Source organism: Myxine glutinosa, chromosome 11 (assembly GCF_964187855.1).
Source record: "Myxine glutinosa chromosome 11, kmMyxGlut1.1, whole genome shotgun sequence".
Lineage (NCBI taxonomy): Eukaryota > Metazoa > Chordata > Myxini > Myxiniformes > Myxinidae > Myxine > Myxine glutinosa.
Window position 1 is genome coordinate 49278629 of NC_136271.1, and position 23674 is coordinate 49302302.

General features: G+C 42.8%; 1 protein-coding gene across 2 annotated transcripts in view; it reads right to left on the reverse strand.

The window, feature by feature from the left end:
• The window catches only part of EIF4A3 (eukaryotic translation initiation factor 4A3), a 65907-nt gene that overhangs the window by 4972 nt on the left and 37261 nt on the right, over positions 1-23674 (reverse strand). Inside the window, exons 1-9 of one of the 2 annotated variants that reach the window (XM_068104719.2) lie at positions 23581-23629; positions 23263-23448; positions 21019-21091; positions 18559-18625; positions 12003-12065; positions 9019-9151; positions 8682-8762; positions 8245-8386; positions 1204-1342 (exon numbers count right to left, since the gene is read on the reverse strand). In XM_068104719.2, coding sequence (XP_067960820.2) covers positions 1204-1342; positions 8245-8386; positions 8682-8762; positions 9019-9151; positions 12003-12065; positions 18559-18625; positions 21019-21091; positions 23263-23443 — 879 coding nt within the window. In that variant the 5' untranslated portion in view covers positions 23444-23448; positions 23581-23629. Of the gene's footprint in view, positions 1-1203; positions 1343-8244; positions 8387-8681; positions 8763-9018; positions 9152-12002; positions 12066-18558; positions 18626-21018; positions 21092-23262; positions 23449-23580; positions 23630-23674 lie in introns of those variants that run through there. The other variant, XM_078786645.1, reaches the window with a different exon arrangement.

Genomic DNA, 23674 nt, shown 5'->3' on the forward strand with positions numbered 1-23674 from the left:
TCATTTACTCTTTTAATTATTTTCTCAAATGATTAATTAATATCTCACTCGTTCAAATTTAAAGTTTTTTTTATCACACTGAAAACCGAGTCAAATTTGGAGATTGTAACCTCAATCCAAATCAGAGCAGACAATAGTATTGAGCGTGCAGAATTGATGAATGATAAAACGTAAATGCAATGAAACATGGAACTCGGAAGTTCTATTCGGCTCACCAAAACACTTTTTTTTTTTAAAGATCTATGGCTCGTAATGGAGCTGCCACTCACACATCTTACACACATGGACATACAGACAAGACATGACAAAGGACTTTTAAACAAGACATAAGCCATTGAGCTTCGAGAAAGTGACGTGACTTCGTGACTGTGATTTCGAGAAAATGTCCTAAGATACTCGGGATACCAGCGACGTCAACAATGATGCAACTTTTCCCACCGGTTATACTGGGTGGTTTGCCATTGCCTTCCCAGCGGTGGTTGTCTGTGCTCTATCCTTTTAACTGCTGATAATCAAGCAAGGGAGCAGCACGTACCATTTTTTAGGTTTTTAGTATGACAGCCTGGTTTTTAACTACCGACTGCCCAGACACTCCAACCATTACACCACAGAGTTTGGTATCGTCCCCGATATGGAGCGGACACTCAAGTAACCATTACACACCCGAGTGTGATATCTCTTGCAGAGATCTGTAAGAGATACGTCGGTGTGTTTTGTGTGTAAACTGTGTTATGCATGGAAAGATGACCGAGTTTACAGAGTTACAATGGAATCAATGAGCATTATATGCAGGTTTGAGCTTACGAAGGGGAGCAATCGGGTGGTCGACGGTTGCGTTAGATAGATGATTGTTCTGTATAGTTTGACACGTTTTATCTGCGGGGGAAATTGAAGTGGTCGCTATGAACAGGTGGTCGCTCTGCAAAGGTGGTTGCTGAAGGCAGGTTTGACTGTACTTTCATTTATGTATACAAAACATTTTTCACCCATCAGTTCATTAATCAAAAATGTTGGAACCTGGGATTTTGATCCATGACCTCTTGGTTGCCACAGTCATACTCAAATTTATATGCCTTGAACCTCCCGTACCTAATCACATAATCACAAACGCGCTCCACAATTAAATTTATGATAATGTTAAACTCCAGGCTTGAACAATTATTAACACCAAGAGACACAAGGACGGGAATTCTGATGCATCACCTTGCGCTTTGTGTTGCAGAATATGACCGCTTGTGTGATGGTCAGGGTATCGTAGAGGTCACAGAGTGTGTCAAACTTCCACTCCTCACGTTCCACTGCCACAAAGAACTGCTTGATTCCCTCCAAGGTCAATTCATCACTGTAGAGGAGACAATGCTATTCCTCTGGTTTCCATATCAGCAAGGCAAAAAGGCTGAACAAAATACCTTTACATGCATCAAGACTATAAACGAGCAATATCAAATCGTCGTAATCATCAATTATTAGTGCACAATTAGCTATGAACTAGGCCTCAATCTTTTTTTTCAAAAATCGTTAACGGATATACACTTTATTTATACGAGGTAAAATGGAATAATTACTGCATATAAAATAGCAACATGGCCACAAAAAAAACCACGCAAGTCAAAAAAATGTAGTTGATAATTCCAGCAAAAGAACTAGCGCATTGGCATCACAATCTAATAAAAACATGATAATACTAGAGAGTTCATCGAACACCTTGCCCCACGCAATGTTCACGTATATAATGAAATTGAAATAAAATGATGATTTAAATTGAAAAGGTCATATAGAAAAAAAAGAATGCGGAAGTTTATCGCCGTTGAAGCAGTCTTTTTCACCGCCTTATTTAACATGTCCAAGTACTGCAAAACTGCAGGTTTTTGGAAGCGGTAGGAAGGTGATTTGTATTCTACAGCGTTCAACTATATAATTGAATTGTAATAAAATAAAGATTGTGAAGGTTCTACAGAAAAATTATTTCGGAAGTTTACCGCCATTGATGCAGTGGCTATTTATTACATCACCTTATTTACCTTGTCCAAGTACTGCAAAACTGGAGGTTTTTGGAAGCGACAAGAAGGCGATATGTGTAAGTATGTAACTCAAACGAAATAAAATAAGATTGTAAAAGACATTTAAAAAAATTATTCCAGATGTTTACCGCCATTGATACAGTGGTTATTATTACACCACCTTACCCAACACGTTACATTAGTTCTTCATGCCTGTTGCTTTTTTATGACGTCCTCAAAAACAGCAAGTTTCCTGTTGGAAATGATTTTCAATCTTGTTTCATTGCCAGACAGGCAGACAGAGTAAAAATATTATCTCAGTCCCCTCTACACATGTGTGATCGGGACAAATTCAGAGCCAAAATGCTATTAAACGGCAGGTTTGTTTTCTGATTATTCTTCAAAATATAACAAGTTAAATAAGTTGTTCTTCAATCATAAACTGTTGTTTGTGGTTGGACAGACAGAAGTGAACCTATTGCTTAACCCCACCCCCAGAGAAGGAAATGGATTGAAAAGACAGAAAAAGGATAAGGAATGAGTGTTTGTTAGTTCTAGTACACCCGCTCATGTATGGGCGCGGCAGGAAGGGTCATTCCTCTTTGGGGTATATCAATGACAGTCGATCTATGGTCAGGTCTCAAGAACATTGGGTGTGTTCATTTTCCAAGTTTCTGATGGAGAGATCGCCAAGTGGTTTAAGGATTTGAGCAAGCACTGCATTCAAAACCGTCAAGGAACGGCTAGCTTGGCAAGCGCTGGCTAGCTGCTTGGTAAATGAGCATAACCCGGGCTTCCTTCCTTTCAGTTTCGTGTAAGACAGCAGGAATAGTGGGTTTAATTAGTGGTTTTCAAAACAAAACCTTAATTGGTGAGTTTCAAAAGGCCGCTACGAAAAACGGCACTTTAGCGGCAGGAAGGGTCATGTTATTTTTACCCAACCCTTGTGGGGTATATAGATTACAGTAGATATTCGCTCAGGAATGGGCATTGAAGAAGTTAGGAGTGGAGGAATGGTTGATCAGAGTAGTGATGGCAATGGACAAAAGAGCGCGCACAGCTGTAAGGACGAAGGACGGGAACAGTGGCGAGTTTGAGGTGAAGGTGGGAGTGCATCAGGGGTCGGTACTAAGTCCACTACTATTTGTAGCTGTGATGGAGGTGCTGGCTCAGAACGTAAAGGAGGGTTTACCGTGGGAGTTGTTGTATGCAGATGATCTGGTGTTGATTGCGGAAAGTATGGATGGACTGAAGGAAAAGATGAACAAGTGGAAGGAATGTATGGAGACAAAAGGTCTGAAGGTGAATATCGGAAAGACGAAGGTGATGGCAAGTGTTAAGCATGTGGTGAGGTGGAAAGAACTGGGAAGTGGCCATGTGCTGTGTGCAGGAAGGGTTTCGGAGTGAACTCCATTCAATGTACAATGTGCGCTGAGTGGGTTCATCAAAAATGCAGTGGTCTGAGAGGGTCATTAACCAGTGTGGCAGCTACATTCAAATATAAGGTGTGCACAGAGGGAGCTGCAGATGAAGGAAATGTTGAGTTGGATCTTGGAGACGGCGTGAAGCTGGAAGGTGTGAACACATTTTGCTACCTCGGAGACATGCTGAATGGAGAAGGTGGATCAGACTCGGCAACGGTTGCTAGAGTGAGATGTGCATGGAAGAAGTTTCGGGAACTGAGTGGCGTGCTGATGAGGAGGGGAGTGTCGTTGAAGGTGAAGGGAAAGGTGTATGCTGCATGTGTGAGAAGTGTTATGATTTATGGGAGCGAGACATGGGTAATGAACGTAGAGCAGCAACGAAGGTTGGAAGGGGTGGAAATGCGAATGGTTCGGTGGATGTGCGGAGTATCATTGAGAGAGAGGAAGACAAATGATGAATTGCGAAAGATGATGGGAATAGAGCCTGTGATGGATGCTGTGAAGAGGAACAGGTTGAGATGGTTTGGTCATGTGTTGAGGAAGGATTAAAGTGACTGGTTGAGAAGAGTGATGGAAATGAATGAAGAAGGAAGTAGAGGACGGGGAAGACCGAGAAAGACTTGGCTAAAGATGGTGGAAGAAGAAATGTGGGCAAGGGGGTTAACAAGGAGAGATGCAGAAAATAGGGCAAAATGGAGAAGACAGTCATGGGGACCACAAGGCTAACCCCCGCTATAGCAGGGAAAATGGCCTTAAAATGCATGTTGTTGTTGTTGTTGTTGTTGTTGTTGTATTTGCTCAGTTCTGCAAGTAAAACTTACCTCACGGATGTCAGGATTCCTCCAAATTTCTTTGTTTAATGTTATAAGCAGCATTGACGACTGGTTAAAAATCGAAGCATATGTGTTTGTGGCTTATAATATTTTTACTTCTGGTAGAGGCCGTTGCTCCTCCGAAAATGCCATGATTAGCCATTTATAAATGTTATGCTATGATCATTCGCTTTGGAAAAACGTCACGATAAAGCTAGCTTAACATGAATATACACCTCAACACACAACCCCATTGGCAGCAATGGTGGGGAAAACCCGCTCGGGGAGAAAACCCTTTGGGGAGGGGGGCAAATGAATGCGCTACAACGTTCATTGTGGAACCATAAGTCATCCTGTCAAGTTTGGTTGAGATTGGATAGGTAATGACGGAATGTATCACGGTCAAAAAATCAAAACAGACAGACGCAAAATTGCATATTTTAGTATGATGACAGTAAAGGTCCACCGCAAAAAAAATAAATCAAATGTGACTATTAATTTTGAAGCAATAAACAAGTAACTGAATGTGGTTTTTAATTGCAATAGTTTTTTGAGGTGCTACAGTTTAAAAAAGCAAACCAATCAGGTACCTCCCCTAAAAATAGCGATTGTCATGATGTGATCTGTGTGAGGTAATCAAAGGCAAGGTTGTCTCAGCACGCAAAGGATAATGGCTGCACAACTTTCTTCAGACTCGTCAGAAAGTGAATTTGACGAAGATTTTTCTGATCTAAAATGCTCTGTGTTACGTGCTCCTCCCCAAACTCCGGTCACGGTGTACCTCCGAGCCCCGAGAGGAGCCACAGCAGAAAGATGTGTTATTCTGTATGTCAAAGATCAATGGTGAAACCACACCAATTGTTACCAACAAACAAGTATTATATTAAGATCACACAAGAATAACAGTACAACAACAATAGTAATCAATTGTACAACCAATATATATTTCCTATGATGGTACCATCAGGTTCGTACAATATAACTCACTGTGCTCCAAGTGAGCGAAAAGAAGAACATTCCCAATGTCTCTTTCCCGGCTTCCAGCCAAAGTTGATTCCGGCTTCAAGCCAAAGTCGATCCACTCCAGTGATCGTCCGTACGATGTCGTATCGAGACCAGAATCCCGTTGGGTTGGCAGTTACACTGCCAAAGATGGGCGAAGGTGTCCTCGAGAAGCGAATGGGAAATCACACCTTCAGGTATGGACGTTTGACGGCTCTCAATCGGCGAACCACAGATTTCCCACTCAAAAGCCACGTTACACACACACACACCAAATTAACGTCTGGATGCGGTGAGAATGGTTGAAGCGAAGTGAAAAACCTTGAGCGATGCGCAAAGCGCACGAGTCAAAATGGCCGACGGCCCGTTCTCGTGGCGTAACGGCACTCCGATGATTCTCGTCTGAATCAACCGCAAAACCTGTCACGCAGGTTTATCTGTCACAGCGATAACAACTCTGTCGCAGGAATCCCTTTCCCAGGAAACCCAAAGTTGACACGTGACCCTCGTTCGCCAACGTTCGCTCAGGACCTTGAAGCAGCTCGGCTTCTTGTCCGACTCACTCGCTCTGCCTTCTTTTCCTCCTCTTCCTCTTCGTTGTCATCCGGTTCCGGTTTCATTTACAACATTAACTTTTTTACCTTTTGAAAATAGTAATCTCTATTGTCCTTAAACGACAACAATAATAGTACATGGAATCAAAAATGTTTACAGTGGATGAAAACCACAACAACGGAAGAAAACCACAACAACGGAAGTGACGAATCCGTAGCATCTGATAGTCAAAATCATTATAAAAACTACCAGCAGCAAAAAACATTCTCGAGATGACCTAGTGGGTCACACGGGTAATCACATCACCTTTTTAGGGGGGGGGGGCAGGGTCAATCGAGCATAAAAGGACACCGAAAAACATCAATATCTTCTTTCCACGATATTTATTCAAAAAAAAAGAACAATTAAGTGTCAAATGATGATGATTATGATGATGACCACTCCTATTGCGTGCAGAGGGCTACCGAAGCAGTTTCCTTGGCTATTGGGCACAATCCTGGACGCGTCGCCACTCCGACGCAGGATACTTGAATGGCTCATTAATCCCAGCAAGATGGCACTCATTTTGCCGAATGACGTGACAGGCCAAGTCAACCCCTCTAGGTGTTAATCCAACGACATGGCAGGGGCTTGAACTCAGGACCTTGCGATCTCAAGCCGGCAACCTTAACCCTTAAGTCAACAACAGGCTTCCAAGTGTCAAGTGAAGCAATATCTATCAATTAAACCAAAAAATGATTTTCTGTGTCTGTGTCCCTTTAACAGAAAGACAACGTTTCATTCAAGCCGTTTGGTGCTATGTTCTGAGTTTGTTGATGAAATGCTGTTCTTTGAGTTTCCGGGAGTCATTGCTGTCGTGCAATTGCGTCAAACCACAAACACATGACGGATAGAGCGTTCTGCAAGGTTACAATAAGGGACCGGTTTACGATGTCATTGTTGTTAGATCTGACATCTGCAAGTCGTCAGGAAGTTTCAATAATATAAAGTTTATTGCAAAATGAACGTGAAATGCAGTACGTTACGTTGGAGGAGGTGTAGGTAAAATGATCGGTAATACTGATTTTGTGATTCGGTCCTGACATTAATGTCGAAGGATTGATAGTCACAGGTATGTAGTTGACTTTATCTTTATCAACCCCAGGACACATCATGACACTCACCGTATTCGAATAAGCATTGCTCACCTCTAGCATGTCAATGGTGAATGATTGGTGAAGTCACACACCCCATATCAACCACTTCTTGTTTGCAGCCCCTCTCTTTTGCTTCGACGAAGGGTAAAGGCCCAAAATGTAAACAACTTACGAACCTTCCCAGCAGATAACTTTTAACAATTTTTTTCAGTTTTTAAGTCTAATAAAGGTTGGACAATTAGTGTACCCATCTGAAGCCCTGCTTCCGATATCCGATACACATTTGTCCATTGTCTACTAATCCCCTTGCAATTTAGGGTAAAAAGTCCACTGATATCTACTAAAGTCTGTTCTGCAGGCTGCATGTGATATGTGTACTCGTTCCTTAAACCAGTACAATAAATAAAATAAATAAAAAGCATTCGACAGCTGGTTCAACAAACTATATTATATCCTGTTCACCACTCTGGTCAATAAACAGCTTCACACATATACACTGTCTTCGATTACAGGATTATGAGACTCTTTTTTGTTGTCGTCTAATAATTCTGTGCGTGTCGAATAATAATCCTTTGATTTGTTGTTGTTCCATTTCTGCTTCTGCCCAAGTTTTCCTTGTATTGTTCCTCATCTGTGATTGAAAATTTGCACCTGTACACAGCTTGTTCACCCCATATCCTCCCACTCTCCTTGCTCTCATTCATCCCAGTGACCTTTCTTCTTCCAGGTCTCCTTCTATCCTGCCTTCCCATCTGCACCCCCCCCCCCCCCCCAATTCCCACTGTTTGTTCTGTTATGTTCTGGGTCCGCTCTGTGTTCCAGCTCCTCCACGACACTCGACTCGTATATGCCTTGTGCAATGAAAACCAGGTTTGTGGGATTTTACCAGAAACTCGATAGTCCACGCCGATCATTTCATGCAGTTTGTACTTTTAGGGAACTTCACGAGAAAAATACAGAACTCAGCATGTGACACTTGCACATGTTTGCATATGCGATCTGGCAACCTTTCAGTAATGACGGCAATTTTCAAAGCTCGAAAAGCGAGTGCACTACTCACTTTTGTTTCAGAACAAACACGATAGCAATACAGCAATGACATCATACGATGCTGACTTTTGATGTGACTGTTCCAACAGGCCTTTTGGTTAAATTATGAATGTTCTGTATGGGGTTTGCATGCAATTCCAGCGACTGTACACCATTAAAACCGAGCACTTATGTGGTGTGGTGTAAATCCCCGAGTCAAATGGCGACATTCAAACCCGAAACAAACAATCACCGCATAAAAGGTGTTATACGGCCATCATCTTACCGCTTCACAAGGATGCGAATGGGATCCGTCATGAATTTGTTGGTCATCTCAAGGATCTCATGAGGCAATGTGGCACTGATGAGGACTACTTGAGTAGCAGGTGGAAGGTAGCGGTACACATCATAAATCTGCTCCTTGAAACCTGGAAGTCAGCATCATAGCAATAACAAGTGAGCCCAATGCATCCTTTGCGTGTTGTATATTCAGGTCAAATGGTGGGTACACAATCCTTGTTACACAAACATATTCATGATTGATGTTTCTCTATCACCCTTCACTCACCCCAGGAGGAGTAAATAATAATAATAATAATAATAATAATAATAATAATAAAAAATTTATTGACACAAAAATCTATTTTCCCAGGCTTAATCCCCTTTTTTATATATCTATTTTTATTTTTTACAAATCCGACATGGGGAGAATTATTTTTTTACCTTTGTTTAGCATTTCATCAGCTTCATCCAGCACCAACATTTTTATAGCACGAGTACGCAGGTTTCTCCGACGGATCATGTCTTGGAGGAAAATGTAAGCACAATAAGATAGAGCAAATAATTAACGTCATGAAAACATGTAAGGGTTGGATAGGAGAGTTGAAAGGAGACATGAGGGAGGGGTAGAGAGAAAATAGGAAAAGGGTTAGAAAGTGGACAAGGTATATGAATGTGTGCACATTTAAGATGCAATGGCAATGCACAAGGCGACATTCAAACCCTAAACAAACAATCACCGCATAAAAGGTGTTATACGGCCAAATGTTATATAGGTTACCAAAGACTCGGCCTGGCGTGCCAGAAACAACATGCTGTCCATAGTCCAGCTTGCGGATATCCTCTCCAACATTGGTTCCACCTATACACGCGTGGCACTGTACACTCATGTAGTCTCCAAGAGCTTTCAATACCTGCACACACATTACCCAAATCATACCACCAACTCAAACCTGAAAACAAAACCAGCAACTGGCACACAAAGCTTCTGCTTAACAAGTGACGTATGAAAACTAGAATTATGTTTGTTTAATACTTACCTACCGTATATTCACTGCTAAAATTAAAAATATTGTTATGTTTGTGGGGGTATAAACGCATCGGAAAGTTAGGAATGCGCAAGTTTTAGTATAGACAGTGTGACACGATGAAGAAGCCCACCTCGACGTAACTAAGTAGGGAATCTGTATAGAATAAGATCGTATAGATGTCGCCATATGGAGGGTGGTTTGTGCTAATAAATTATAGGGTCTGTAAGGTTAAATTCCCCTGTACATGATTGCCTCCCTGTGATTTTTCCCTCATGTACGAATGACATTCGGTCAGCCAGGGAAATAGAGGGCTCAGTAAAACAACAACAACGATAACAAATGGACTCGTGCACTCACGGCGCCGTCAGGGCCGACAGGGACAGCATTTGCCAATCGGCAAGGGAACAATGTCATCTGAACATTCCCGGACGACGACGAGACTCCGCTCCCAGACGACTAGACTCCGCTCCCAGACGACTAGACTGCGCTCCCAGACGACTAGACTGCGCTCCCCGACGACTAGACTGCGCTCCCCGACGACTAGACTGCGCTCCCCGACGACTAGACTGCGCTCCCCGACGACTAGACTCCGCTCCCCGACGACTAGACTCCGCTCCCCGACGACTAGACTCCGCTCCCCGACGACTAGACTCCGCTCCCCGACGACTAGACTCCGCTCCCCGACGACTAGACTCCGCTCCCCGACGACTAGACTCCGCTCCCCGACGACTCGACTCCGCTCCCCGACGACTCGACTCCGCTCCCCGACGACTCGACTCCGCTCGGCTCCCTGACGACTCGTAACGGAGAGGCCACGCCCCGGACTTCGTGATTGAGTAGCGCTCGATGATTGGACAGAGTGTGACGTCAGCAGTCGAACATTCGAGAGCTGGAGGAAAAAAGAAAGAAAGACGTCTCTCGCCATATTTGCTCTCTTGGGTGCTGGCGGTTGTTGGAGGCGGTCAATTGGTTGTTTTGCATGGGAGGACGATGGGTGCTTGTCTGTGTGCGCCAGAGAGATCAGCGGAGCCATGTTAGTAGCAAAGAAGGATCCTGCCTGCTTGCATCATGCCGGCGGCTGGCTACGGGCACAATTACGTGCCATCTTGTGCGTTTCTCACGCGGTGGTTCAAGGCGACAATGAGCAAGCCTTACCAGCCATTTGAGGACGCAAAGCTAAGTGCCGGCACTATTAAAAGGCCATTATTTATTTACTTTTACTTTTGTTTCCCCTCTTGTTTGTATACGAGTCTGAGTGGAGACGTCTCAATTTAGGAAATAGTTTTTTACCTCAACATTTTAATTGTCTTTTACATTACTGTAAATAAATTTATATTTATTGAATTTTACTTCGTCTTCATGTTTTGTGGGATCGGATTAACTCTGTGTGTTACTGATTAGATAAGGCTCGGGCCTTTCCCCCGCGTGCCAAAGACAATCCCGCCAAATTTGAAATACGCCTCAAAGTTAAAGTTCGTTTCGGTCATTCTTCCTCTTGGGGTCTTAACCCCGGGGACATGACAATGTTTTTTTTGGAAACTTAAACAATGTGAACTTTCCATATTTGAGGAATTAGAAAAACTTAATTTCCCACTCATCTCAGCAAGAGTACATTCAACATGGCATGGATTATAATACATTACCCATGTGGTATTGATGGGATTCTGATGTATTATCGACATGGCATGGATTCTGACATACATGTCGATTTTCTTTGCCACTTCTGAGACACCTCTGGCTCTCTATTACTCCCTCATCATGTCACTCTCCGCCTTGCGGCTGGTGTGGGGCACTGTCAGTCATCCCTTTTCACAGTCAATTAACCATGCTGTTCTGCACCAGCCTTGCATACCAGTAATACTTCGCTTAGCGTTCAGGATGCATTCCTGGAGAGGAGAGCGTTAAACGAAGAAGCGCTAAAAGGGGTCATTAAACCATTGTTTATATTGAGATGCGTTTCCAACACATTATTTCTTACACATGTGCTTGCGGTATACGAGGACATAATTGGGGAATTGATAATTGCGCTAATAATAATATAGAAGGTAAACATATTTTATAAATAACATACTGCAATAAAGATGGTAAATAACAGCTCGGATAATTCAAGGGCTGCCCTGGTTGTCAGCCCTCACAGCGTCGCCACTGATACGTATGCTGTGCAAGTGACTGCGGTGCTTAAACCTGTTGAACCAAGCTTAACCGGCTCTCAATGTTCTCCAACAAACTACTCCTTCAACGAGTTAACTTTGTTTTAGTTTAACAAAGTGGTGGACTGGGCCGAAGCTTTTATCTTGCCTGCATTGAGAATTGTTCTAATGGTCGACATAGCCAAATCTAACACACGAGCCATTTCCACCTGGCCCAGAGTGTGTGCATACACGTTTACTCTATGAGAGCTGCGTGTTACGGGTTTTGTTACTTTATTTAGTAAAAAGGTTCTCCATGACAAAGCTTTTATAATGAATCAGCATTCTACTGAGTAGTGCCTAGCAAGGTATTACTGCGCTTTTCCCATTTAGAATTACTTCTATTTCGCTGGAGTACTACGGTAAAGATGATTCTCACCATGCTCCAAGGTTTGGAAAATATTCATCTATGCAACCAACATCTGTTTTACCTCTGTTCAAAGCAGGTTTGACAACAAAGCCCTTAAATTAATCTCAATCTCAACTTAGTTTTGCAAAGCATTCTCCCACCTCACATTTTAAAACCAGAAGATCTCACCACACACCTTTTGAATCTGAACAGCAAGTTCTCTTGTTGGAGACAGGATGAGGGCTTGGGTTTCACGAACCTATAGAAACAACACAAACAACAAAACAAATTTTGCACTATTCATGACATAAACCTCGAATTGAAGGCACAGTATTTCAACTATCCTCAAAATGGCTCTGACGATCAAGAAAATTACATGAACAATTCCCTCTGTAATGGTACATTAAAGTCATCCCATGACCTCCCCACAATTAAGCATCTGTTAATGTGCTTCAACATACCAGAGGAGCCTGGAAAAAAACTCAGAACCTAAAACAACCATTTACTTTTTGTGAAAGTTACATTTTGTTAATGAAATCCCAGAATAATGCAGATTGTGATGATTTTCCTGGAAACGTCCCGTAAACACGCACATTGGGGTCTAACAAGACCCCGAGAAGTGTGGTAACATTTACCCCCGCAGACGAAATGAGCGGTAATAAAACCGAATTTCTGAAGGGTTTATAAAGAAATACAAAAAAAAGAAGGATTTATTAAGAAATAATAGGAAAGTAAGCACAGCAATGAACAAAAACGAGAAGTCAGCAGAGCATGATACTTGCAAAATCCACCCCTCCCCAAAATAAAAGGTGCCATGGATACATCAAATTGTCCACCAGATTCACCAGAAGAATGCACACAGATAAAGAACGAGGGAAGACAAAGAAGAGAATTAAAAAAAAAAAATGGCAGGGAAAAACCCAGCCGCCTACTGATTGCACAAACGGTGGCATGGAGAACTTGGGGAAGCTGACAGATATCGTTGCTTGGAACTCAGGCGATGTCAAGATGCCCCACCTCAAATTCCAATTCTTCGGTGCACATCCTGATGACGTGTTTCTGTGTGTGCCTCTGCCAGACCACTAAGGCAGCCTTCACAAATTGCCTCATGGCAAAACCCTATCTACCTCCATTGGATCGATATATGCTGGCACAGACTGAAAGCATTTACAACATTCTGCCACACAATACAATTCATGACTTCTTATTGGTCCAGCACACTGCTCACCCATACCACTTGATCGGCAACAACGTAGCATTCAAAAACGAACAATCGGAACGTGGCCAAAAGCTCAATGACATCAAGAGGCTTGCATCACCGGTGAATGAGGGGAGTAAAAACAAATAATCAGATAAATTGTAAAGGGATGAGAGGAATAACTAAAATCTGCGAGACACCTGGTCATTGGTACACAAAAAGGAAGTTGGCATAACAGCTATTTGAAGCACATAATAAAGATATAACTGACTACCACAACTACTTGTCTGACCCTACGGGCATTTTCATTACAATATATGTATGTACATTGTACGTATAAAACAGACAAGGACTGGTACATACATACCTCGAGTCAAAACGTATACATATAAAGTACTGTGCAAAAACTTGGGTTTTCCCATTGATATTCATACTTTCAAGTAAATTCATCAAATTATCAGTGATAAGTCATAATAATAATAATAATAATAATTCATTTATTTTGTATAGCGCTTTTCAAGAAGCCCAAAGGCGCTTAAATCATATGTGTTTATTCTTGTAAATGAACAGCCTTTATAAATGAGAATGAAAACAAACTGCTGAAATAAATAACAAGAACAGTGTCATTTTATAGTATCAATCAATACTTTGTGTGTCCACCCTTTGCCTTCTTGAGTGCAATCACTCTTTTACCCATACTTCCTGTATACAACTGAAGCACTTTTATAGTTCGGGAAGGTTAGTTGGGTGTTCTTGTTCTTCCCTGTTTCCAGGTGATCCCCTATGGCCTTAATGGGACTCATGCCCAGACTCTGAGATGGCCATTCTAACACTTGGGAGCACACCAGCTGTTACCCTGTTCTACAAATACTGTTTCACTCTATTGAAAGTGTGTTTTGGATCATTATCTTGTTGGAAAATGAATCCTCTTCCGATGAAACCATCTCCATGACGGAACTGCATGGTGATGCAGTATCTGCTTGAACTTCTCTTTTGTTAACATCCCATTGATTTTAACAAGTTTTCCGACACCAAAAGCTGATATACAACCCCAGACAGTCACAGATACAACCCCAGACAGTCACAGATATAACCCCCATGTCTAACATTAGGCTGCAAACGGTGTGTTGTAGCGTTCTCCAGTTTTTCAGCCAACAAACTGGCATCTCTTAGATCCAAAAAGTTCAAACATCGATTCATCAGACCAGAGTAGCTGATTCAATTGTTCTGACACCCAAACTTGGTGTTGCCTTGAAAATTTCAGTCTTTTCACCTTATCCTGTGGTCTCACAGTTGTTTATTTGCTGTAACTCTGCCATGGGGACCTGCTGCAAAGCAATCAGCCTCCTGCACACAGTGCTGCACAAGACGTTGATGCTCAGGCCTGCTCTCATTTCATTTATCAGCTGCTAATTTGACTTTCTTCTATCACGCAAGCTGAGCAACTTCAAGTGTCTTGCCTTGGGGAGGTTCTTCTCGGCCTCCATGGTCTTTTCTTGTCTTGTACCGCCAGTTTCTGTAGAGCCAGTTGCAGAGCAAGATCCTTTCAGGCATTGCAAAGTCTATCTCACACCAGTGGAGGAGATCTTCAGCCTTTCTGCTATTTTATTCATAGTGTTCCCTTCTTGCAAGTTTGGATATTCACAAGCTGTTCTGTTGAAAGTTGAAAGATTCCTTGGTGCCATTATGAATGCACCAAGCTGATAAAAAAACTGATTTCACATATTCATTAATTTAAAACTTTTATTGAGGTTTCTTGTAATTTGCATTAATGTAACTGGTGTTGATTACTTCAGTAAATTATTTATATTATTTACTGTACAAAAATCCACAAACTGTTACATGCATGTTTTCTTTGTTGGAAATGGATATTAATGGCATAAAAAAAATATATATATATATAATATGCATATGCTATATGCATATATGCATATGCAGCATATGATAATATAATATGCATCTCAAAAATATAACCGTTTCAATTTTCTAATTTATTTTATATACTTAAAAAACGTAATTGTGATATTAAATTGACGTTCAGATATTTTACTACTTATTATGAACCTTTATTGCACACTTCAAAATGCCCACAAATCTTTAATGGAGAATAGCATCACAAAAGTGAAAATAACCCAAAAGTTTGCACAGCACCATATATTGGTATACTAGCAAATGTACCCGGCGTTGCCGGGTAACAACGAGTTGCTTCCTGATGGGAATATAACATACGCAATCTGGGTCCATCATCGAGAGGGAATTTAAAAAACAGATCTCAAGTACAGTGGAGCAGTGGGCGTATCGAGGAAACAGGGACAATACCCCTGGTGCTCACCTGGTAGAATTTAAACAGTATACTGCACTGACGAAAGGTATTTTAAACCAATTTCAATGGTTGCTAGAAGACAGGGCAGCATGTAGAATCATACAAACATAATCCATAAAACTTTAAACAAACAAACAAACAAACAGTCCCTCAGCTCTGATTGGTATACATTTGAGGGGACATACATACATACATACATACATACGGACAAACTGTTCTAGATGGTTCTGCCCAATGGGCTATGCCGTAAATATCATTTTGGGGGGCAAGCCCTCCCCTCCCAACCTGTGTACCTCCTCAGACCCCAATCTTCCCAATGCCTTGAACAAACGTTGGTACATCACAGATGATGAAGGTTGTGGTGAAGTTTCATCGAAAGTGTGTGCAGGTTCTGAGAATAAAGCAAATACCTCTTTAAGGGGGGGAAGCCACGTCATCCTCCCCCCCCCCCCCGCCCCCCAGCCCCCTTTAGACCACCATAGACCTGATTTTTTAAATGCCGGAAACAAACTTTCGTACAACACGGGTGATGAAGATTGTGGTCAAGTTTCATCAGAATTGCATGTGTAGTTTCTGAGAAAAAAGCAAATACCTACCTACTTTGGGGGGCAACCCCACGTACACCCTCTCAGGGCCTGATTTTTTTGTTAATGCCGTGAACAAACCTTGGGTCATCACAGGTGGTGAAGGTTGTGGTGAAGTTTCATCGAAATAGTGTGTGTAGTTTCAGAGAAGAAAGCAAATATCTATTTTGAGGGGTCAAACCTGGACACACTTTGACCCCCCCATAGACACCCTCAGACTTCGATTTTCTCCGTGTCGTGAACAATCTTTGTTACATCACAGGTGATGACAAATTAAACCCAGGTTTCTTAATACAGTGATATCATTTCAGTTGTATCGTTTTCATAATAATAATAATATTATAGTAAATATAACCATAACACTTTAATCCCAATGTCGTGAATGGAAAATTGATGGATTGAAGTGGTGTAACCGCGGAAGTAAGGAATTCACCTCGGTTTTTAAAAAATAATATAATTTTCGTAATAATAACGTAACGTTATTATTATAGTAAATCTAATCATAACACTAATCCCTTTGTAGTGACTGCAAACGTACTGGAGGTTAAATATATATCTTATATATATTAAAGTAGCGGCAGTTTTGTGCCCGGCCATCATGCTACGTCATTAAGTATATGATGTCATTACGGTATAAGCACCCGCTCACTTCGAGAGCAGCAGGAAAGGTCATTCCTCTTTGGGGTATATAGATTACAGTCTCTCTTTGGTCAGGTCTCAAAAACATTGGACGTGTGTTCATTTACCAAGTTTCTTGTGGAGAGATCGCCAAGTGGTTAAAGCATTCGAGCAAGCACTCCATTCAAAACCCTTAATGAACGGCTGGCTTGGCAAGTGCTAGCTAGTTGCTTGTTAAATGAGCACACCTCCAACCCTTGTGGGGTATATAGATTACAGTATATCTTACCTCATGGATGTCGGGATTCCTCCAAATTTCTTTCTTTAATGTCACAAACAGCATTAGCGACTGTTTAAAAAGCTAATCATGTGTGTTTGTGGTTTATAATATTTTTCAAGCCTGGCGACGCCGCTTAGACTTTTGGTCTTGTTTTCTTATGAGCACCTTGTCAATAATCTTCAAAAAGGATGTTATAACACACCCAAACACCCAGTTTTCATCCTTGCAATTTGTTGGAGGTCCAGGTGTATGCATGGAAAGTTTGGGGCCGGTTGGTTTCATATTTTGGAGTTATGGAGGAGACAGATGGACAGAAGGACGGACGGACACTGCCTTTTATTATTATAGATGTACAGGGGTTGCATTTGCAATTGCAAAATTTGACCAAAAATGGTGGTGATTTGTGTTTGAGATTAAACGATATTAAAAGTGAATTTCCAATGTACAATCAATTAGGCCAATCTCCAATCAGTTCATGCTCTCACATCCATATCTGTATCCTGTTAGCATCTAATTAAAATGCAAAAGATAATTTATTGGTCTTGATTTGGCAACAAGCAGATTTCTCATTTGCCTCAATTCAGCAACAAGTGTAATTAATTCCATAACACAGGTTCCCCTAAAATATTTTTTCCAATGGATAAACTTTTTTGCATTCACCCACAAGTCCATGAGATTTTCACATCTTTTACCACCCACACATTGTCAGTGACCAAATTAATTCTCTCAATGGGATGGCAGAGTAAACTGTTAGAAAAGTATGACATCAATCAAAATGCTATATCTGGCTTATTTGAAGGTACAAATTCCAAACCTACTAATGGATTGCTCCAATTAAAAAGACCCCTGTTGCCAAGTGGAGAGGAAATTGAAAACGAGAGGAAGAAATCCAATAAAAAAAAAATTATGGTGAATATGAAGCTCGTTTGGTAAACATTTAAAAACTAGAACGGCACTCAGTAGAGAGCATACCTCCCTCCGCCAGGTGAACAGTTTACGTTTTGTGTCCTAGAGTAGACCAGAAAATCACAATACAGAATCACATTTAATCAAAATCATCCATCCACAACTTTGAGATGTCCTGCTTTGTATCATTTTTGGCCCTATCTCCCAATGGTGAAGAATCACTTTAAAAATTCTAATAGCTGGATCCGGATCCGAATCTTCACCAAAATTGAATCGATTCTTCCTTGTCATACACACAACCTGTCCACCAAGTTTAGTCCAAATCCATCCATAACTTTTTGAGATATCCTGCTATGTATCGTTTTTGGCCCCATCTCCCAATGGTGAAGAAGCACTTCAAAAAATTATAGTAGCCGGATCCGAATCCGGATCTTCACGAAAATCGAATCATGTTGTCCTCGTCACATACGCTACATCTCTGCCAAATTCGTTTGATCCGTCCACAACTTTTTGAGATATATTGTTCACAAACAAACAAACGGACAGACAAAACACACAGGGGTGAAAACATAACCTCCATCCACCTTTGGTGGTGGAGGTAACTAGTTGGCTGGAATTATTTTTCCAGTGCAACCCATAAGTCCAAAGTGTGTCATACGAGGGTGAGTGCATGTGAATCAATCATGGGTCTACCCGGTCCCAAAATTTAAGGACAAATACTTGTTGCAATGCTTGCCTTTGCCCTAAAAGAGCGCATATGAGTCTTGCTTAGACAAGTAAACAATAGTCACTGTTTTTCAAGATACCAAAGGTTTTTTAGGTAGCCTCAAGGTATACACGCACCTGAGTATCCAAGCACTGCAGCACTGAGACACAAAAGGTGGCAGTCTTTCCAGTTCCGGACTGTGACCTGCGAATGTCAATGCGAGATGGAGAACAGAGTGTAATTAGGGAACTACACAATTTTATCTGTTAGGAAAAGTATGAAGTCATTGCAAATAAAAAGTAAAAACATTCAGGAGGGAATCAATCATAAATCAGAATACTAATAATAATAAAACAAAAAGGTGAACGGTGCGTTGCGATGCATTAGCCACCAAGTGTACGGTCAAGCTTTTCTTTCCATTCAAATAATATGGGAGCAAGAAAATCTTCCAACCATATTTGTTTGGCCTTTTAACCATTTCCAATACTTTTAACAAACAAATGCAATTTTACAAAACCTTCTCACGACTAAATACAATGAGTTCACTAAATGGTGCATCTGTATGGAGTTTCAATTGAACAGGAAAAATAGTTCGGAGTATTTCCACGTCGATCACGCAATCACCCCAATGCGCGCAGGGCTGGTAACTCTTCACAAGACAAGCTCAGGTTAACTGAAAAAAGCGGGGCACTCGATCGTGCGTCAAGTATAATCTACATTGTACAACGTTGATTAATCGTATTGATTAGCAAAGTGCAGAATCAATTATTAATCGGATTACAGTAATCATGGGGAAGTATAAAAGGTGCACCAGCATTTTTTTTGGGGGGGGGGGAGGGGGGCAAAACTGGACCCACTTTGACTCGCCCCCCCCCCCCCCCCCATGGACCCCTTTAGACGTCCATTTTCTTAGTGCCGTGAACAAACTTCGGTACATCATGGGTGATGAAGTTTGTGGTCAAGTTTCATCAAAATAGTGTTTGTAGTTTCATCCACCTTGACCCCTGGTAGACCCCGACTTTTTTAATGCCATGAACAAACTTTAGTCACAACACAACAAATATAATTTGTGCCAAGTTTGTTCACAAAACAATCAGCGTTTTCGGACTGATGGACTGGCGGACGGACGACGCGCCATCGCTTAAGCTCCCCTGAACTTCGTTCCAGGTGAGCAAAAGAACCGAAGAAAGAACCAAATCAAAGTAGATATCTGCGACCACAAAGCGGTCGCCAAGGGTAAGCCTCCCCAGCTGTGGAAAAGGTCCTCGTTCATTGGCAGAAAAAAAAGGGAGAAAATCTAACTGGTGGTTTAATCCTTCCGGAGGTGTAAGATCTTGACCCTTAACCCGGAGGTGTTTGATGTAAAGTAAGCTTAACTTTGGCTTGCTCTAGGGCCGAGGCTATCTAATTAGTCGAGTTATGGTGCAAAATGTTAAAATGTCTATAATTAGGTGATGACGTTAGAATTAGGCCAAGGCAAAAAAAAAAGTATGCCTCCACCTACAAAGTCGCCGAAGGCATTATGTTTTCGGGTTGTCCGTCCGTCCATACGTGCTAAACCTCGTTTTTCTCAGGAACCATATGTCCGATTGAGACGAAACTTTCAGCGTAGGAGTGACACCCATGCAGAATGTTTTTATGATAAATGTGACGTCATAGGTCATGTGGTATGGCAGCAATCTTGGATTAAAAGCAAATAATTAAAAAAATTATTTCTCGCAAACCGCTGAATGGAAGAAATTGAAACTTGGCACATTGTAAAGTACTCCCAATGGGGAATAAAAGCATGACAATGATGACATCATAGGTGAAGTGGTATACCAGCCAAAAATGTTTCAATACAATTCCTTATTCTAAAAATCTGAAATTTCATGCACATGATCTATGACCCATTTGTATTGAAATATTAAATTTATGACATCATAGGTCACATGGTTTGGCAGCCATATTGGATTGAAGGAAAATATTAAATAATTATATCTCTGAAACCGCTCAACCGATCAATGCGAAATTTTACAAATATCATCTAACAGCGCTGTTGCACATTGTTTGAAAATGATGTCATAGGTCATGTGGTTTGGCAGCCATCTTGGATAGAAAAACGAACCTTGTCTGATCAACACGAAACTTCACAAACGTGATCCCCTAAGGCCTAAACCATACATATGCAGAGTGATGGCATCTACCCGTTGTGGGATTATACGGAGGCATATTGGAGACAGAGTCGCATTGTTCTAGTTTTTAGATCAACCCTGCCTACGATGTATTCATATTATTGATGCAAAATTTAATTCCGAAAGTCCCAGCTGGCTCCGAGATACAGCTTGGAAATTTGGAGTGTTTAAGAGTGCAGGAAGATTTTTTTTTCTTTTTCTAAATGGTAGTTTAGTACTCCTAGGGGGCTCCAGTAACTCTGCGATACTATAAAAATGTGATATAGTTGTTTCTAACTCTATACTATAAGACTGATACTATAAAAATTGAGAACGCCAATTGTAGAAACAACCCGTACAAAAGATGAAAAGATACAAACAGGAATAGCATATGGTTCATTTAAATTGCCAACAGACGGTGCCAATGCCAACGTGAGCACTTACTGTGCTATGACATCCCGTCCTTTGATTATCTGCTTGATAGCCCGCTGCTGGATAGCGGAAGGCTTCTCAAAACCTGGAAAGAGCACGTAGGCAGAATAGCATATGTACAAACATTATTGATCAACAATGCAATATCCTCGTGTTACACAAGGTCCTTCTCCAATGGCAAAAATACCAAAGGAAGACAGTGATGGATGAAATTTGAATGACGAAGAGGAAAACAGACATGGTCAGAGACTCAAGAATATTCCTTGTGTGATGTGGGGCTCTCCACACAATGCGAGTGGAACAGCTCACACCAATAAGTGTCAACACGAGTTATACTATTCCATTTCAAAAAGGATATACAACACATGCAATAAAGGGAAATGCATGGAATGGACGATACATACAAAGAGAGAAATGAACATGTAGTTTACTTTGCAGATCTTTGAGATCCTGTAAAGCTTGTTGGACAAGACATTTTAAGGGCAAAATATGAACAAGTCAGCTGTTTGGTTTGCCAGTTTTCAGTTTTGTCCACCAATTACTTCTGTTTTGTAACCCTTTTGTAGTGTGGCATTGTTAATATGTGCGTCTGCATTGTGTCCGTGTGAGTGTGCCCGCCTGCCTGCATCCCTTTGCATGCCTGCCTGCCTCCCTTCGCATGCCTGCCTGCGTCCGTCCGTCCGTCCGTCCATCCGTCCGTCCATCCATCCATCCATCCATCCATCCATCCATCCATCCATCCGGAGGGGCAAACGTTCGTTCACATGCCCGCCTGCGTTCACCCGTCTATGTGTGCCCGCCCGAATCCATCAGTCTACGTGTGTCCGTGTACCAGTCTACGTGTGTCTGCCTGCGTCCACCCATCTGCCTGCGTCCGCCCGTCTGCCTGCGTCCGCCCGTCTGCCTGCGTCCGTCCGTCCGTCTACGTGCCCGCCTGCGTCCGTCCGTCGACGTGTGCCCGCCTGCGTCCGTCCGTCGACGTGTGCCCGCCTGCATCCATCCGTTCATCCTTCCGCCCACGTGTGCACACCTGCATATGTCCATTGTGTGCCCGCCCGTGTCCGTCCGTCCGTCTACGTGTGCCCGTTCGCGTCCGTCCGTCTACGTGTGCCCGTTCGCGTCCGTCCGTCTACGTGTGCCCGTTCGCGTCCGTCCGTCCACGTGTGCCCGCCTGCGTCCGTCCGTCCGTCCACGTGTGCCCGCCTGCATCCGTCCACGTGTGCCCGCCTGCGTCCGTCCGTCTACGTGTGCGTCCGTCCGTCCGTCTACGTGTGCCCGCCTGCGTCCGTCCGTCCGTCTACGTGTGCCCGCCTGCGTCCGTCCGTCCGTCTACGTGTGCCCGCCTGCGTCCGTCCGTCCGTCTACGTGTGCCCGCCTGCGTCCGTCCGTCCGTCTACGTGTGCCCGCCTGCGTCCGTCCGTCCGTCTACGTGTGACCGCCTGCGTTCGTCCGTCCACGTGTGACCGCCTGCGTCCGTCCGTCCATGTGTGACCGCCTGCGTCCGTCCGTCCGTCCACGTGTGACCGTTTGCGTCCGTCCGTCCACGTGTGACCGCCTGCGTCCGTCCGTCCGTGTGTGACCGCCTGCGTCCGTCCGTCCGTCCACGTGTGACCGCCTGCGTCCGTCCGTCCACGTGTGACCGCCTGCGTCCGTCCGTCCACGTGTGACCGCCTGCGTCCGTCCGTCCACGTGTGACCGCCTGCGTCCGTCCGTCCACGTGTGACCGCCTGCGCCCGTCCGTCCACGTGTGACCGCCTGCGTCCGTCCGTCCACGTGTGCAAACCTGCATATGTCCATTGTGTGCCCGCCCGCCCGTCGACGTGTGCCCACGAGTGTGTGTGTGTGTGTGTGTGTGTGTGTGTGTGTGTGTGTGTGTGTGTGTGTGTGTGTGTGTGTGTGTGTGTGTGTGTGTGTGTGTGTGTGTGTGTGTGTGAAATCGGATCACAGTGCTGCTTTTAGAGCTATTCAGACTCTAATGTTTATATCAATATGGCTATCGGAAAGACAGAATAATTTTGATCAAATTACTATCAGTATCAATTCATTCACAGAAAATTTTGAAAACCAGGAATACAAAACGCGTCCACTCAAAGTCAAAGCACTCTTCACACATTTAAAGAAAAAATATACATCAAAGAAACCAAGAAAGAAAAAGGAAAACGTCCTTTGTAATAAGAGCACGACATCTCATTAAATAAAGCAAAAAACGTCTTGTGCTTTAGTTTGAGCCGAGGGGCAGGTGTACGGGACACGCACCGTACGCGTAGATGCCGCGTAGCAGATCTTCCCGGAGCCCCATGGAGTCAAAGGTCGGGGTCACATCGACCTCCTCACTAGTCTCAAAATCTACCTTCGAAAAATCTTCCTCCACCAACAACCGCTTCACACGTAAGCTTTGCGGCCCACCACCAGCACCAACAGTAGTTACAGTTGCCATGTTTCCTAGGCCCAAGAGGAAGAATGTTAGCGTACCTACGCATAACTATTACACGCAAACGTTTTTCGATTCTTCTTCCTTATTACTTATAAAATAGTGTTTACAGACTCAAACAATGTATATCCAGCAAATCATACCATTAGTAAGGAAAAACACAATCTGAGAAAATCTTCACAATACCGGCGCGAACGATAGCGTCATGGCCAATACCTAGTGTTGAGAATGCGGATA